This window comes from Colobus angolensis, unplaced genomic scaffold (assembly GCF_000951035.1).
Source record: "Colobus angolensis palliatus isolate OR3802 unplaced genomic scaffold, Cang.pa_1.0 Scaffold229, whole genome shotgun sequence".
NCBI classification, from domain to species: Eukaryota; Metazoa; Chordata; class Mammalia; order Primates; family Cercopithecidae; genus Colobus; species Colobus angolensis.
The window spans coordinates 4,930,666-4,948,765 of record NW_012115477.1 but is presented as its reverse complement, the minus strand read 5'-3'; the positions used below and the strand labels follow the sequence as shown (position 1 = coordinate 4,948,765).

Here is an 18,100-nt window from a genome sequence, read left to right as displayed (position 1 = left end):
TGGGGAAACCATAATAAAGGTTCTTTCCCACATTTTCCCCCATGTCCTCTGCCTCCTGACTGACACTGTGCTTCCCTGTGTGGCCCCGACTTGTGTGTCATCCCCCCTCTTCTTGGGAACTGTGAGTAAAAAAAACTGTCTTTTTAATGCCAGTCATCTCCTGATCTGTTTGCCTCAGATTATTCGGTCTGGCTGTCCCTAAATAATGAAACCTACATTTTGAAGCAGTGACCTCTAAACACAGTAGAGGTCAGTCTTGGACTTCTCTTATTTTTCTGCTTTCACTTTGGATGTACCCTCACCCAGTCATGTACTTAATATGGTCTCACAGTGGTGGTTCCCAAAATTCAGGTCCCTGTCTCCTCTTCCATCCTGTACAACATAGCACCTCCACCACCCCCTCACTTCTGCCTCCTTTGTTCTCCTTATCCTACCTGTTTTTTTCTTACTACCTGATGTTTACTAGCAACATGAGACATCCCTTGGCCTCCTTAGTTTCTGAAATGGTGATGGATTCACACTCTCTGGCCAGAGAACTTAAGTTCAAGTCTGCTATTCTGATGTCCGAAGCCTACCCTTTGCACTCCTAACCTAACTTTTCCTAATTAGATCCTCTTGACACTTGGAGAGGAGGAAATACCGTGTGGGTAAACAAACTTTTTGTTGTTGTTGTCAGTATTCTTCAAAAAATGTTTGTGATGGAACTTGCCATAAGATCTGTATTGGCATTGTAAGTGAACAAAATTTCCACTTATTACTTTAAACTGTTTTTGTAAACAGTGTTATGAAATCAGCTAGTCCTAGTCTTTGTGATTACTCATTACCTCTTCTCCCAAGGAAACACTAAGTCCTTCAAAATTTCCATTGTTTATAGACAAGGCTTATTCCAGGTGTGGGAACAGATTGCTTATCTTTATCAGAGTACATTTGTATTTAAGAGTAGTACAGGAATTTTGCAAAAATTGGACATCTAAGCCTGATTATATTAGCATTTGAAATTGAACCATCTAATTAAATATTAAACATTAATACTCAAATCCTCAAAATCAAATGTGAAAAATCTAATTTCATTCAGTTTAAAGTATAACTATACACTCTGGACTCTTAATGAAACCTTTCACATTCATAATTCCCATTTAGTACTTTTTTCTATAAGCATAACTAGTAGCCAGATGCTATGAAAAATTATCTTCTCTTGAGAAGGTGAACAGTGTTTGTATTCATGATATCAAAGATCTCAAGAAAAATCTAGTTCTCATTCTTCTACCGTCCCATTTCTTTTTTCATAGGAATTTGCTTTATTAAGCAAAACATACTTGTCCAGAATATAGACATCATGGGTGGGGAAAATGGGGAGATGTTGATCAAAGCATACAAACTTTGATTTATAAATTGAGCAAGTTCTGGAGGTCTAATGTACAGCATGAATGGTGATGAGTATGTAATAAATTTGATTATGCTAATCATCACAGTGTATTCACAAATAATCATGTTGCACACCTTGAATATGTCTTTGTTAATTGCATATTTTTAAATATGAAAATATTTTGGCTTTATGCTAAGTGAGATGGGAAGTCATTCAAGGATTTTGAGTAGAGGGACATGAACTAACTTACATTTTAGCAAGACTGCGCTGGCTCCTGGTGAGAGATACTGTGGCTGGGACCACAGTGGTAGTGATGGAGGTGGTGAGACGTGGTCAGGTAAGAGATATATCTTGAAGAGCCAATAGGATTTCAGGGTGGATACAAGGCAGAGTATGAGAGAAAGGGGTTCAAGGATGGCTTCCAATTGGAAGGATGGAGTTGCCATCAATTCAGGTGAGGAAGACTATAGGAAGGGCAGGGCTTTTTGTTATTTTCCTTTCGGGTGGGAGTGAGCATAATGATAATGCATCCAGTTTGATGGTTAGAGGGATGAGGGTGGAGGACCATAGGTTTTTGTCATCTCTGCATCCTCATAATGACACCCTTAGATATTGCAGATCTCTTGAACTTACAGAAACGTCTGCCTAGAGCACCAGGACTCAGCACTCTCCCCTGGAGAATTACCAGGTCTGGCTTGGGGTACTGGTAAGCAGAGACCTTGAAAGGTAACCCAGGGAATTCCTAAAGGAGAGCATCTGTTGGCATAAACCCTCAGGGAGAGATCTTTCTTCCAGGGGCCCCCATTTCTCTTCTCTTTCTGTCTTATGTCACTTGTCACTGTCATTACCTGCTGATTCTAGTAGGAGTTTCTTTATTTTCTTTAATCACTGACAAACTAGACCCACAACTTCTCTCTCTCTCTCTCATTCACTGAGCAGCACAGCCCCCTTTAGTAATAATGGAAAACATACAGGTATTACACTTGCTTTTCCTCTGCTGCATCTGTTTCCTTATTTATTTTGATCAGGTAAGTGAGAACTTTTTCTGTCCTAGGTTGCACTGAAAAGTATTTACGTACATTAAAACAGAATGTGTTTAGATTTTGTAAAAGATACATTTGCTGGAGAAAAGAGAATCTGGTATTTTTGGGCAATTTGGCCTAGAGCTGAGGAGGGGGTTTAAGTTAAAAAGTGACCATAGTGGTGAAAGAAAGGAGAGTAGCCGAGTGTTGCCTTCTCTCTTCTTTCCCCCTTTTCAGGCTCTTCCACTATTGCCTGTTACTACCAGTCCTGCCCTTATGACCTTCCTTTACACCAGGTGAGGTACAGGTGCCTGCTGGTGCAGTGGGGCATGGGGCATGTTAGCAGGGAAGGAAGAGCATTTCCGAATTCTAGAGCCCTCAGTGGGCAGTGAAGAAAATCCCTGAAGGTTTGGAGTCTGGAGAAGAGCAGGATCAGATCTGGGTTTTAGAAAGGTGATCCTGGTGTCTGTAGGTATCTGGGTACAGGAAGAGGAGCCAGAGACAAGCTTGTTAGAAGGTGGTTAAAATAATTTGTTCAAGCGAAGTTGAACAAATAATTTGTTCAAGCAAAGTAAAATAATTTGTAAATAATTTGTTCAAGCAAAGCCTAGACTGTCAAAGAGGCTTGGAAGGGAAGGAAGGGAAGTAAGAGGATCTGGTGACTTCCCAAAGGCCAGAGTGAGGAGGGAAGGGATGGCTCTAGGGTGAACAGGGCCTGTAATTCCAAGGGGAGAGCTGAGGGCAGGAGGTAAGAGAGGAGTTCAGTGTGAGTTAGGTTGAGTTAGCCTGTAAGGTCCCCACGTGGGTGAAAATAAAGTTCCTGGAATTGCCACATAGAGCCACTTTGAAGGCAGATGGAAAAATAAGGCAAGCTCAGGGGAGAGCCAGAAGCTAGAGAAATACTTGGGAGTTCTGGGCTTAAATCTTGGTGATTGAGGTGATAACAATGGGATATGGGCTGTGGGACAGCTCTTGGGAGATCATCACTCTGTCCCTCTTACACATATTTCCTTAAGAAGTGTTTTTGCTAAGGCATCATTTGTTCTGGAAGATCAATGAAAGACAGTTTTGCTTCGGAACAAGGACTAAATTATTTGCCACTAAAATAGCAGCAGCTCAACCATTAGTTATGAGATAGCCATTATCAGTCTCATACACAAGAGCTTCTCTTGGAATTTCGAGTTCCTTTTAGCAGCTTGTTGAAAGCAGATTCATGAGAGAATCTATGCTAGTGCAAAATACCTCATGCCCATTAACTAATACTTCAGGTATCTGTTGGGGTCTGAGAAACATGAAAAGGCACGACCAGCCCATGCGTCACTACAGACACAGACAAAGCAGCAGAAGCCCTTGTTTGGTTCTCTTGCCTTTAGTGTCTTTGGTTCTTAATTTCCTGTCTGTTAAGTAGCCTCAGCTTAATCATATAAATCTGGTTTGGTGGTTGAGATTATAAAGCGTTTCCAGTCTCTTCTCAGTATAACTACAGAAGCCTTGTGAATAGAGAATCTTAATAATAAAGCTTATTTGAAATACTCCTCATCTAGGTAACCTTTTTGAAAAAATGATCCCAAGTTATAATGCTCAGTTCCCACAGTTTTTATTGAGCGGTTGTTAGCAGGCATCTCATACACTTTGCTGCATGAATGCTTAAGTTATTTGACAACATCAGCACTGCTTCATACCTGTATCTTGCAATTTTTGTAAAGGCAGTGGTTTGTAATGCATTGCTGTGATTTGAAGGGTAGGATTTTCTTTCTGGAAAAGGGTTTAATAACATTTACAAAAACAAGAAGGCAATGCCAGAATTGATCCAACTGGCTTTTCCCTTCTTAAGGACCTGCTTCTTAGCTGTCCTGTGAGCTGGGAGAAGCCCTCTTGGCCCATAAGGCTGGCATTCCAGCTGACACACTGTAGTTACTGAGACTGAAATCAATCACTGGACTGTGATGATGATATTGCTGCTCTGCAGGGCAGTTACCTCCAGTCCCCCCTGTCCACAGCATATATTGAAAGGGATTGCTTGTGGAAATAGATCTTGGAGACAATTTTATATATTCAGTTGTATTAATCAATTTTTTTCTTTGACCAAACTGGGAAAAAATGTAGTATATAAGATTGTTCTTAAGAAGTAAATAATTTTGTCTGTTAGAATATACATTTGGTGAAGCCTTTTTTCGTGAATTAAGTTAAAAAGATCATTTTCCCCAAACAAACAAACAAACTGATCTTACTTTGTTACACGTCGCATTAGTTATTTAACATGTGCATAATATTCTTAGCTTCTTAGTTGGGCAGTAATCTCTTAAGAAAGCAAATACAAAGCTATACAAAACTTCTGCGTTTTTGTATTCCTCATAATTCCCATGGTGGTATTAGGCCTATAATGATACCATTTTATAGTAAGTTTGTTTTGGCTATAACTCAATTTTAGTGGAAAGTTCACATTTCATATTTTCAAAATCTGGATTTCATTTAGGTTTAGAGGGAATTTCAGCACTTAACCACCTTTTATTTGCATCTACCTTCTGTGCAAGCCCATATATGTAAAACTGGCATGTCAGGGTTATTCTGCTGTATCATGGGGTGAGTAATACTCCATCCTCAGGATTCAATTGGTGCATTGTAAAGAGGTTCTTGCTAATTGATTTTGTGAGAACATTTGGCCTGCAAGAGGATTATGTTCCTATGGCGTTACTGACACAACCTTTGTTAAAGCATGAGTACTTTTGCTAATATAATAACAATTACATTGTTTGCCCTTTATTCCTCCTAACTTGATAGATAAATTTGAGCAACCAAAACTGAAAAGTAATTTGTTCTTTTTTCTCCCAAAGGTCTCATCAGAAAATTGAAGACTCTGAAGAAAGCAGTGATGAAATTCTTGCGCGTCTAACATCTGCGGTAAGACCTCGCAATTTTCCTGCCTAGGGGTGCAGAAATAATGAAGCTGGGGTCCTAGAAGGAAAGTTGTTTGGCTGATGGTGTAGAGAGAGATTTTCCCTGTGGCTGCTCATCATTGTGGGAGGTATGAGGCAAGGCAGAGGGAGACAGTGGCTTTGACTTTCTATATGTGGGTGGAGTCTGCCTTTGCGAGTTCATAGATATTTCTGGTGGAAACTTCCTGCAACCTTTGTGGAGGTGGAGGTGTAGCATCTGTTATTTTAAATACAGTATGAGTTAACCTAGGAAAGTTGTAACCTGCTGCACAAAGGAGAAAAGACTCTTTCATTAGGGAAAAAAAAATAATTACTTCAGCCAAAAAAGGCCAGGTCGCTAGTTTTTAATGTACCATATTGCAACATTTCCATTGTGTTTTTTAAAGCTATTGATTAGACTTTGTTATAGCCTTGTTGGTTGAAGGAAAGTTCATGGCTTTCTTCATAGGAAAAGCTGACTGTGGTCACTAATCCTTGAGTTTCAGTTTTTGACAGGCGCTAGCAATCCTATGTCACCAAACCTGTACCTATTGACTTGGCTATTTGGAAACTTTTCTAGCCTTCCCCAAAAATTATTTAGTTCTGCCTTAACTCCATTATTAAAATGGTAATTGCTGAAAATCATGGTTGATTGGGTTATGTGTATGGATGAAACTGGTCTGTACAGAGTTTTATACACTAGGTCTTGTCAACTGGGCACAGCTTGAAGATTGAAAGTATCTTTCCTACTCTTCTGGAATGCAGCTTAGAAAAGTAATTTTTTATTAAATATGTGTGTTCATTTGTTCTCACACTGCTTTAAAGAACTACCTGAGACTGGGTAATTTATAAAGGAAAGAGGTTTAATTGACTTACAGTTCCACATGGCTGGGGAGGCCTCAGGAAACTTACAATCATGGTGGAAGGGGAACCAGGTACATCTTGCATGGCAGCAGGAGAGAGACAGAGTGAGAGTGTGTAGGAGGAAGCGTCACACAATTATAAAACCATCAGATCTTGTGAGAACTCACTCACTATCATGAGAACAGCATGGGAAACTGCCCCCATAATCCAATCACTTCCCCCCAGGTCTCTCCCTAAACACCTGGGGATTACAATCCAAGATGAGATCTGGTTGGGGACTCAAAGCCTAACTATATCAATATGATAATCAATGGTGTAAAAACATGAAATGGAATCCTGACAGCATATTATGAAAACATATTTAGACCTTTTCTGTTTATTGACCAAAAAGGAGTGCCTATGGTGTGCAGAATTATAATTAGCCATCTGTTTAAAAAGCATTCACTATGGGCCAGAAACTGTGTTAAATGTTGTGTGTTTGTGTGTATACACACATAGATACACATTCTGCTAAGCTGTACTATACAACAGCACTATGAAGTAGGTGGTATTACGTCTATTTTATAGATATGAAAGCTTACAGAGTTTGAGTAGCTTGCCTAAGTTCACTCAGCAAGAAAGAACAAAACAAGAGGCAGAACTCAGAATTTTTATCTCCAATATTCTCCTAACTACTATGCCTCATTTAAATACATATAATAAATAATGTAATACAGTTATTGGGATAGTTTCAGAAGTGATAAAGGCATATATGATTTGGTTCCTATAGCCATACCAAGAAGATAAGACAGATATATTCAGAAAGCTGATATATAAAGTAATTGGAAATTGTGCACAAAGAAAGGTGGTGAATAAGTAAAATCGTAAATTCAAGGACCATAACAGAAAGCTTCACTGCAGACACTGGACTTGAACCACCATTGAAAGCAGTCAGGATTTGGAGATGATAATTAGGAGGATGTGTATTCTAGCTGTGGAATTTATTGTGGGCAAGCATAGGAATGAGAAAGTACAATGCAAAAATGTAAGTAGACCCACCGAGTTAGAGAAGAAGGTCCTGGTTAAGAAAAATGAAATATTTTTTTGAACAGCAGATTAATGCAATGAAATAGATGTTCAAGAATGAAGATAAGTTGAAGATAGGGTGATTGGTTAGAGGCTGATGAAAACCTAGTTTATGGTGGTTTTTCTGGGAACCAAAAGAAAGATGACTTCAAAAAGGAACACAAATAAATTGATTTTTTAAAAATCAGTATGAGTAGGTAAAGGTGTAAGACTGAGGTAACTGAAGTTCTGAACTTGCGTGACTGGAGACATGATTATATTCTTAGGAAGATGAGCAAATTATGCAGTAAGGAAGGTGATTTGGGGGGATATGTTGCATTTGAGGAGATAGGAACATGAAAATATGCAGGAAACACCTGGAGACAAGAGTCTGAAGCTCAGGGAGCTTCTGGGAGCCAGTCACAGAGAAGTTGCAGATTGAAGACCCAAGTAGAAGATAGAGTCTGGGGAACAGCCATAGCAGAGGGCAGTAGGGAGATGAGAGGACAGTGAGAGGAAATGGAAATAACTGAGTGGTTTATACCATGAAGGTCACATTCAAAAGAACCTCTGGAAAGGAAGGGATGGACAGCAAAGTGTTTACTAGGGATTTAGTTGACATAATCTTACTGGAAAAATCCCCAGGCTAAAAGACTGAATAAAATGAGGGGAGATGCTGGAGTGGTATTTAGAAATGAAAATAAACGGCAGAGAGGAAAATTTCATCTCTTCAATTGATGGGCAATCGGCCTGCAATATTGAAAATATCCGGTACTAAGATTAAGGACCTTGATTCTTATTTCTTGCAACAGTGTGACCAAGTTGAGTGGTTGGACTAGACAGTTGATAACTTCCTTCAAGTTCTAAAATTCCATTGTTCATTCTAGAAGCATTTGTTAGTGGGCAGCGGGGGTGAGTCCACCTCTTCATAACATAGTTGTTCCTGTTGACAATGGCATGTAAACTTTGTTACCTAGGTGATATTGTGTGCAGAAAGATATTTACATACATCACTCAAGGAACAGTTCTCATCTACTGTGACCCCTAATCATGATAAAGGAAAGCAGAAGTGACAGCTATAATGTAGAGTTGCCAATGTACTCTTTGAGAGTCTGTGTTTTGGGGGTATTGGAATGGGACAGTGGTTTCTAGCAGTACAGTCAACTGCGCCCTCTTGTATATTCACCATTTTTATTCAAATGTGGGATTGTTGCATGTGACTATCTTAGAAAATTTCTCATTTCTTTAACCCCAATAGTTTATTTCCTGGTCCCCTCTTAGGTTCATCAGGAGGAAAAGTCTTGTCATCTAAAAATATATTACCTGAAATTTTACTCTGGAAGAGGATACACATGAGTTTTCATATTGAAGGAACATGAGAAGACAGTGCATGTGTAGAAATAAGAATGTCTTTATAATTCAGTCAAATGTAGGGTTGTTAAATGTACATAAGCATGAGTGATTAAAATGTTCCAGCCATGTTTCTAGTGGTCTTCAGGAAACAGCCATCTTTCCAAGTGTCAGATATACAAAAACCTAAACAGTGAAACTCTGTAAGAAGTTTTCAGCTTAAGGAAAAAGGACGTGGCTATAATAGACCCTTTCCGTTACATAAAGTCTACAAAAACACTCTAGGAATTATCTGGAAGCAGTGTGACTTTCTGCATTCTAACTTACCACCTTAGCCTCCTTTCTAATATCCTTTGTTGCTACACATTTTGTTAACTTGAAAACCTCTTTTCATCGACTGCGAGTCTCTGTTGGTCTGATAAAGCTGGCAGGCCAAGAAGGACCTTTGAGTGACACAGCTCATCAGTTTCCACCCCTGAAGTTCTGAGCATTGGTTTATTTTTAAACATGAATTCTTCCAGTGTTTGTGACAAATAGAGTATTCAGAATTGATCAGACAAGTTTAAAATATTCATATTACAATCCAGGGGTCCGCTTACTCAAACCTAAAGTAGATGTGGGGAAATTTTTTTGGTGAATTATGTATTACTTTCAAAGCCACAGTTCTTAAGGATGTAAATTTAGGAAATCCGCTAAACTTTGAAGCATTGAAAAGATCTGAGAAGTACTTGGGAAGTATCCAAAGACAGGAAATAGAAACATGAACATTCCTAAATAGGAGATAAAAACGTATTCTAGACTTGCATCTCATGTATACTTAAAATCAACAACCAGAACAAAACATATTAGGTTGTTTCTGTTTTATAAGGCTAAGTTTTTATGTTGGAAATTATAGAAATAGAAAAGACAAACATCTCATCTGGGTTTGAATGAAATTTGTGATTTTCATTCGTAATCTAATTGTCAAACACCTGAGGTGATGTGAGTTAGGCTAAGTTGTGCCTTGTTTACATTAAATGCCTATTTGATTAGATGGTAATGTGGGAGGCCCTTATAAAGGGACAGGGAGCATGTGATGTGTCCTCTGTGCTGCTAGATTCAGTGAAGTTAGCCATCACATGGATGGTGAAAGAGAAGACAGTCTGAGTGTCTGGAATAAAACATTAACCTGGTGGTGGGGGCGCGGGGAATTTATGGCTATATCTTAAGAGATAAATTAAAATTACAAATTGGATACTCAGAATTTAGGAAGAGAGATCCATGGGGTTGAGAAAAACACTTGATACTCTTGGATCATGTAACTACCACTCTTACACCCTTGTGTTCCATGTCAGAACTCACCCAGTTTATAATTTTTATCCATTTAGATGTTTCTGTTTGTATGGTTCTTCTCTATGATCTGGCTTATTTTCTTTGGTTCACCCAACTTTATTGTGGGATCTCTGCCTTGGATGTATTTAATGGTGTTTTCTAAATTCCTGTTCATAAGGGCTTCAGGTATAAGTCATCCATCCTCTGAGAAATACCACTGGACTAAAATCCTACTTGCCAGTCAAGTCCTGTCTCATCTTTCACCTGAAACTTCAGTCATTTTCTTTGAAGGGTGTATCTTTCACAATATCTATAGTCTTTCTTCGTCCAGAGAGGTTATAAAATGGCAAGGATTCCTTTAGTTTGTCCTTCTTGGTGACTCTACAGTTTGGATTTGCTATATTGGAGAAATTCCTCTTTGAACAAGAATTGTTATTTTGGACAGGAATTTGTTATTCAGTATCTGAGTAACATTGACAACTTCTTTGATTGGAAACTTTTAAATTGATACTGGTTCAGTAATAGCATGAGGTTTGGGTTTTGATGAATCTTTAAAAAGAGAAGTTTAGAGACTTGTTTGAGAGATCGTGTGCCAAGTTAGCAAGGTCTGAGAGTAATCTTAGTTGCATGAAAGTTGGGGGGATTTGTCACATTGAATACAGATGGTTTGATGTAACGATTTTTCAACTTTGTGATGGTACAAAAATGAGACGCATTTGGTAGAAACTGTACTTTGAATTTTGAATTTTGATTTTTTCCTAGACCAGCGATATATGGTAGGATACCCTCTCGAGATGCTGGGCAGCAGCCATGATCCGCAGCTCCCAGTCAGCCACATGGTCACCAGGATAAACAACTGGTACTCCACGGTGCTCTCTGTTACCAAATGAATTAGCCCAGCTATAGGCTGGTGTGAGCGTTCTGAGCCTGTTTAAGGCAGGCTAGCCTAAACTAAGATGTTTGGTAGCTTAGGTAGCTTATTAAACAAATTTTCGACTTACAATTGTTTTAATTTATGATGGGTTTATTGGGATGTAACCCCATCATAAGTCAAGGATCATCTGTATGTGATAAGCACAATTGAGTGATGAATTTCTATCGTATTTAGAAATACGCTTTTCTAAAAATGCAAAACAAATGGGTTTCTACTCACCCTTTTTCCTGGCCATCTGCCTTTTTCTTCCTGGAGAATGCAGAAATGGAGCGTAGGTAATCCCTTCCCTTAGACTATGGCAGCCTGGTCAGACATGTCTGTTCCAAGAATAAAAGTTACACCCCCAGTGAATGACAAGCCTTCTTTCTGGCTGCCACAGGATCATGAACATCTTGTTACCTATATTTCTTATTTGTAGGGAACATAAAATTCCTACTTGGAATCCTTAGGCTGGCTTCAGTTCTTCCAGTGGCTTAAGAGCTACTATATGATTTGGGGAAGGGCCAGGCAGATTGAGTTTTGAGGGAAAGTGTCAAGTGAGACCAGAGAAGACGGATCTAGTTCCAAGGAGCATTAAGGAAGCACCAGTGGAATTGCAGTATATTCTGGTAGCAACTTTTTTCTGTGGTTTATAAGGAGCCATAGTACTTGATACTACCTACTCTTCTTGTGTTTCAATCTGTCCTCATCCAATGGGCCTTGGGCTATGGACTGTCAGTCTCTAGGACCACGTGGAATGCTGGTTAAAGCTCCTTCTGTTTTCTTCAGTAGGATCTCAGAGTAACACTCCACAAACCTATACCTGTCAATACCTGAATAGATCGCTGAATAGTATATTTCTATTGCTTGTCAATAAAAAATTCTTATATGTTCTGTCTATTATGTATCTCATCCTGGTAATAGATCCCCAAATACCATAATATACAGGTTTGCATGTGCACACACACACACACACAACTTTTTAAAATTAATTACTAAGCCATCATCTCTAATTCCAAAGAAACTATCAAGATCTACCCAGATAGTGTGGTAACTTAATTTTTAACTCTAGCCCTGAGAGTTTGGTTTTGGTAAGCAGCATGATACATACTGGATTGCCTATTGAAATGAAGCAATGCAGGGCAGGGGGAAATTTATCTTTATGTGTTCAGAAAGGTGTAAGTGTACAGAACTCATTCAAGGGTAAAATGTCTCAATGAATCTCTTGGGAATAGGGAAAGAGGGTTGTGTGTTTGCATACATGTATATTATGATATTTGAGTATTTCTGAGATGAAAATCACTTTGATATGCAATATTCATGGAAAGTATAGACTTTTTATTGACAAGAAATAGAAATATACCATTCGACTCTCAATGCGGATATTGACAGTCATGGGTTTGTGAAGTGTTAATGTGAAATCCTCTCTGAAAGAAGCCAACAGAACTTTAAAAGGATGATCCATGAATGTTTCATATTTGGCTTCTTCTTTGTGCATTTATTTAAAATATAACTTCTTATAGCTGCTTTAGATGAAATGTAAGTTTTGCATACTTCAGTCAGTGTTATAGCTTTGTATAGTATGCCCATATATGGAGGAGAACCAAGAGGCATATAAAACAGTGAAAATTACTTGAATTTTTTGGTGGTGATGGAATAAGACAAATTTTAAATTAGTTTCTGTTATTTTATATTGCTGTAAAAATTAGAATATAATGACATTTTATGTGGATACTGGGTGGAAATAGTGTGAATTCATTTCCTGTGTTTATAAATGTCAAATGAGAAGTCTGACAGTGAGATAACAGTACTGTGGATTATGCTTTGCAGCTTCCTTTTTATTTAGTTGACATTTGTATTGTTTAACTTGAATATAAAGACTTTATAATTTTTTAAAAATGCAGATTAGAAAAGTGCCTATAATGAAATGACCCAGAAATAAATTATTATTACTTGCTAGGTTGTTTTTCGTGTGTGTGTGTGTGTGTATCTTTTTTTTTTTTTTTAGAGAATAATATTTATTTTTTTGCAGAAAAACCCTAAATACCTTATTTGGTGTTCTATACTTTTTATTTAATATGTTCTGGGAGCTAAAAGCACTGGCCACAACATATTTAGTGATTCTGTAGTGTCCCATTACACAGATTTAAAATCATTTTCTTCTATTTTGAACATTGTGATTTTATTTTCACTCTTTTGCTGTTATGAACAGCATAGAGATGAACTTCTTTATGGGGAAACCTTTGAAGAGACTTGTTTGCAGTTGTTAATGCATTAGCCTGCATTACTACATTGGATCAAGTGAGAAACGGGTAAGGGGCTAAGAATGGGCTAATATTTGTTGAGTTCTTACCTTGCACAGACATTCTGATACTGTTTGTCATACATTGTCACATTTCAGTCTGACATGACAGGGTGTATTACCATTGCACTGGGGAGATGAAGCATTTGAGACAGGCATTATTAATTAAATATTGAATTGAGAGTCCATATTAATTAAAAATAATATCTGTATGGGTTGAAAACACAGTTTTCCACATTATCATCACTTAAAACATTTTATATTTACTGAATAGATTTCAGCAGGTTGGGTTTGGAATGTGATTGTGGAATTCTCTCCTGATTTGAAGGATTTTATGAAATGGTGCCCTTGGAATTATATTAAATAGCATTTTAATTTTTAACCTATTAGAAATTATAAAATACTGGTAGACATGGCTAAATGATTTAGCAGTTTAGAAGTTTATTCAGACTGGTTATCAGGTTTTGTGATTCCATTGTATGAATTCAGAGGAAAAAAAAATACAGCTTGGTCCATGTCTGCAAGGAGCTTACCATGTAGAGGTGAATAGCTATAAAGGTTCTCTGTTGTGAATACAAAGTACTGTGGAGGTCAAAGCAAAAAGTCATTTTGCTCAGTTAGGGTTTTAAAATAGGTCCCCTGGAGACGGGGGAACGGCTTGAATGATATGTTGAATATAAAGGATAGTATGAATGAATAGGAAATATTAATAGCAATCTAATTAGAAAGAATAGCATGAGTGAAGAAGCCAGGATGGGGTGTGTTTGAGAAATGGCCATCATTTCTGTTCAGCAGAAGTCTGTGATGCATAGAAGGCAGTAATAAAGAATCCGTGTATCCGATGGGCAAAGTGAAGTGTCTAAGGTCTAGAATTGCAGAGGGAGAGGTTAAGATTTTATGTGGTAGACAGAAATAGCCAGTGAGGCTCCTGAGAGGATTGGAATGTGCTATAAGAAGCTTTGTGTAGTAACATCTTTGTTGGATGCATTAGAATTGCAAGAGAGAATAAGGTTCGTTAGTTAACCCAGGAAACCCTGTTGGCTATCTTGGTTTCATTGAACTCATCTCAGTTCAGCTGAACAGATATCCACTTTGTATCTCCTCACCACAGGTTCTGCGGTGCACCTCAGTAATTAAAATGAGGAATTATTATAGTTAATTGGAATTCTTCAGTTTGAGAACATCGTGGTTGGTTTATTTGGAACAAGGATAGAAGGGAAGACAGCCTTAGATATTATCTTCTTCACCAGATGCAGTGTGGATCACACTTGTAATCCCAGCACTTTGGGTGGCTGAGGCGGGCAGATTACTTGAGCCCAGGAATTTGAGAGGAGCCTTGGCAACAAAGTGAGAACCTGTCTCTACGAAAAATACAGAAATTAGCCCGGCGAGGTGGCATGCACCTGTGGTCCCAGCTACTCAGGAGGCTGAGGGAGGATGGCTTGAGCTGGGAAAGCAGAGGGAGCAGTGAGCTGAGCTCATACTACTGCTCTCTAACCTGGGTGACAGAGCCAGACCATGTCTCAAAAGAAAAAGAAATCATCTTCTCCAATTCCCTTCTATTACGGATAAGAATAGGAAGACCCATGGCAATTAAAAGAATTGCTCAGAGACCCCAGAACCCTATTTGTGTTTAGAGAGCGAGAGAGAAGAAAGGGTGTGTCAGGTAAAAATGTAGACTATAATTTTATTCATGTTTTTCACATTTGCTGTCCCTCCCAATCCTAAGCCAAAAGGGGAAGTTATAGAACCACTGTTAAAGTCAGAAGTATATGTTCAGGCAATATTCTCTTTTTCTTCTTCACTAAATTTTGAATTTCACACTGCCTAAGATTACCCCAGCATTGGAGATGAGCAGGCACTGCTTCCTCACCTAGATTGTTTAAATGAAATTTAGTTAGGCTGACATTCTAGTTGTGAGAGATTAAACCCCTACTGCAGCATCAGCTCAGGATGTAAGAGAAACATTCCCAGACATAAAACAAGGAAAATGGGATAAAGTTAAGAGTGAAAAAACAACTAAATGGCTTTTGTACCTGTATGTTTCTACTCTCATTATAAAACCAAGTATATACATATAAATGGTTCATTAAATGAACTAGTCTCAATAAGATAAAAGCAGGAAAAAATTTACCTTTTTTTACCAGTTTCCTCAAACAGGTTCTGACTGGTTCATTCCCACTCCTGGGTGAATCTGTGCAGATCCATAGCTTTTTTTCACCTTTCTCAGAGCAGTCTCTATTTCTTCAGATATTTAAAAGTCCATTTGAGTACAGTATCAGAACTTCAATCTCCCATCCACTTCAAAGCGTCTCCTTTCCCCCAACCTGAGCCTGGGAAAAGGGCCAGGGTTGGTTTAGTTTTGTTGACATTTCCCATCATATTTTGCTGTTTTTTCTCTTCCCTGCCTCCTCCTCTGCTTCACTGTGCTGCTGCTGGCTCAGCCAGGGTTTGAGAGACTAGTGGGAAGAGAGGCTGTATCAAGAAAGGTCTTTCTTGACTGCTACAGTTACAGTCTGGCCTCAGGGTTCCCTGTGTGAGAGTTGTAGAAATCTCTTTTGTTCTGGATGGGGCCATTGTGTGGATTGGTGGATATTCCTGTGTGTAAAGAGCTCTGGATTATAATTCCATGGCCCTGGCGATTCCTCTTCTTCTGAAACTTTAGGACTGTCCCTCCAGCCTCTGGCTTCCTTCTCACAGTTTTCTTCTATTGGGGTCACCCCACCTTTTCGGGAGACCTGTTTTCAAAATGACCTATATCCAACTCTCTACTGGCACATAGGAAGCACGAGGGCATTATTGTCCTGTCAAACCCTGGAAATGGAGGCCATCCCAACACAGCATAGCTTTTCTCTCTTCTTCTGCCCCATTTTCCAGGACTCTTGTAATTTTACAAATGAGAGCAGTCCCTAAACTTTGGGAACAAATGCCATTGAATTCAAGTGATTGAGACCCCTGTCATTTGACTTGAAGTCTGTATGTATGTATAATATTTATCCTTGTAGCACTCCAGCAACTCCCTTTAAATAAATAGTCTTTGTTGATCCCTCCTGAATAATCTTCAAGTCTCCCTAATAATTCCTTGAAGTGGGTGAAGGGATGAGGGTTGCCAACATGATTTTATAGAATTTTGCTGCTTCAGGGCTAATGGAATCTGTGGAGGTGCACCTAGCTCTATCTTTAGAAGGTCTGAGCACTTTTCACCAATTGTTCTTGACTTTGGGTTTCGGTGAAAATGCTAAGACCACAGGACAAATCTCATTTAATATCCTCTTACCTATAATACTAATATGAAACTATGCATAAGAATATATTATATCTTAGTAGATAACAGAGCAAGTTTTCAAATTTAATAGATCCTATGCCAATCATGAAAAATTAAAGCACCATTTTAATTTAATTTGAATTTGGATTAGAAGAAATATCAAGTAATAAAGTTCAACTTTTTAAAAAGCATCTACAGGTAGGAAAGTTCTTTAAGTAGATTAAGACTTAATCTACTTAAAGAAACTGTAGATTAAGTCTTAATCTACTTAAAGAAACTGTGTATTGAGAGTCAGGACAAACACACGTGGGGTTCTAAGAATTGAATGGGCAAAAGACAGATTTAAAAATAGATATTAAAACCTTCCAAAAAACTATTACTAGGTTCTTCTAGTTGTATAACAAAAATTTGCTCTTTAAAACAAAAGAACCTGTGGATTCAGTGGAATATTAGTAGCGGGTTTCAGTGATTTGTGAAGAGGTTTGAATGGGCTATGTAGCTGGGTAAGGAATTATAAACACATATAAGAGATCTGTGTGCATATATGAATTTAATTTATTCTAGATTATTTTCATAAAAATTACGGAACTTCTTCAAGAGCTTATCTATGCAGGTTACTACAGGTCAGATACAAAAGGCACTATGCATATAAAGTAAGTCAGTGAATACATGGAAAATATTTGGAACGGTGCCCAGGTACATAATAAGTTCTATGGAAGTGTGTGTTTTGTTGTTTTATTATTTTATATTCTGTACTCTGTGTAGAGGATTAAGGCATCTAGTATAGAACTGAAGTAGGTGACCTTTTTATTACTTCTGGCCTGCAATTCTGTGATACCAATACTTTTCTTAAAACCAACATTATTGGCATGAACCATCTATTAACAATAGATAAAATAATATGGTTAATATATCAATTTTTATATCCCATAGCTAATAATTAGCACCATGTTACATGCAGTGAGTGAATTTAGGATTAGCTCTTTAGACACTGGGACTGGGGGTGATTTTTCCTCATCTACTTTTATTCATTTTCTGAATTTCAGAAATAAACCTACATTACTATAAATTTACAAAAACCACAAAAAAGTGATTTTGTTTAAAAATTAACATAAGTATAAATTAAACATTTTCCAGATTATGCACATTGTGTGATGTTGGTGTGATGTAAAAAATCAGAAAAGTTATGAACATCTTGATAATTAAGGTTAGCTCCATGCAGAAACTGGAATGCAGGCTTTGTCTAGATAAGGGAAAGAAAAGAACATTCTAGATAGATTGTAAGACTTGAGAGACATCTCAGGGGGTGAAAATGGAGGCAAATAAATGAGTGAATTTGAGATGATTTGGGGCACTGGTTGGGACTTTGGGGTACAACAGGAGAAAGTTGTAAAGGGAAAGAGAGTTTGGTATAATCTAGTGAAGGTTGTATAGCAAGTAAATCATGTTCCAGAGCTAGGCTGTATTAGCAAGTGACTTTAAGACCCTAATGCGGTGTTGAGGGATAGTTTTTCAGGATCTGTGTCATTCTGTAATGGGTAAAATGGTCCCCCAAACATGAATACCCACTTGGTCCTGCACATATTACATTACAGGGCAAAAGATGCTTTACAGATAAAATTAAGGCTACAGACCTAGATTGTCATGTGGACTCTGTCTAATCATATGAGCTTTTAAAATAAAGGAGAGAACTTGCTTTTGTGGGAGTCAAAGCAATAGGGCAGAAGGCAAGGTGAATGAAATTCTGA

The 18,100-nt window shown here is 38.1% G+C and overlaps 1 protein-coding gene across 1 annotated transcript in view; it reads left to right on the top strand.

The window, feature by feature from the left end:
- Positions 1–18,100, top strand: part of RAPGEF5 (Rap guanine nucleotide exchange factor (GEF) 5) — a 245,155-nt gene that overhangs the window by 61,446 nt on the left and 165,609 nt on the right. The window contains exon 6 of the mRNA XM_011944171.1: positions 5,223–5,289. Within this exon, the coding sequence (XP_011799561.1) occupies positions 5,223–5,289 (67 nt within the window). The remainder of the gene's footprint in view (positions 1–5,222; positions 5,290–18,100) is intronic.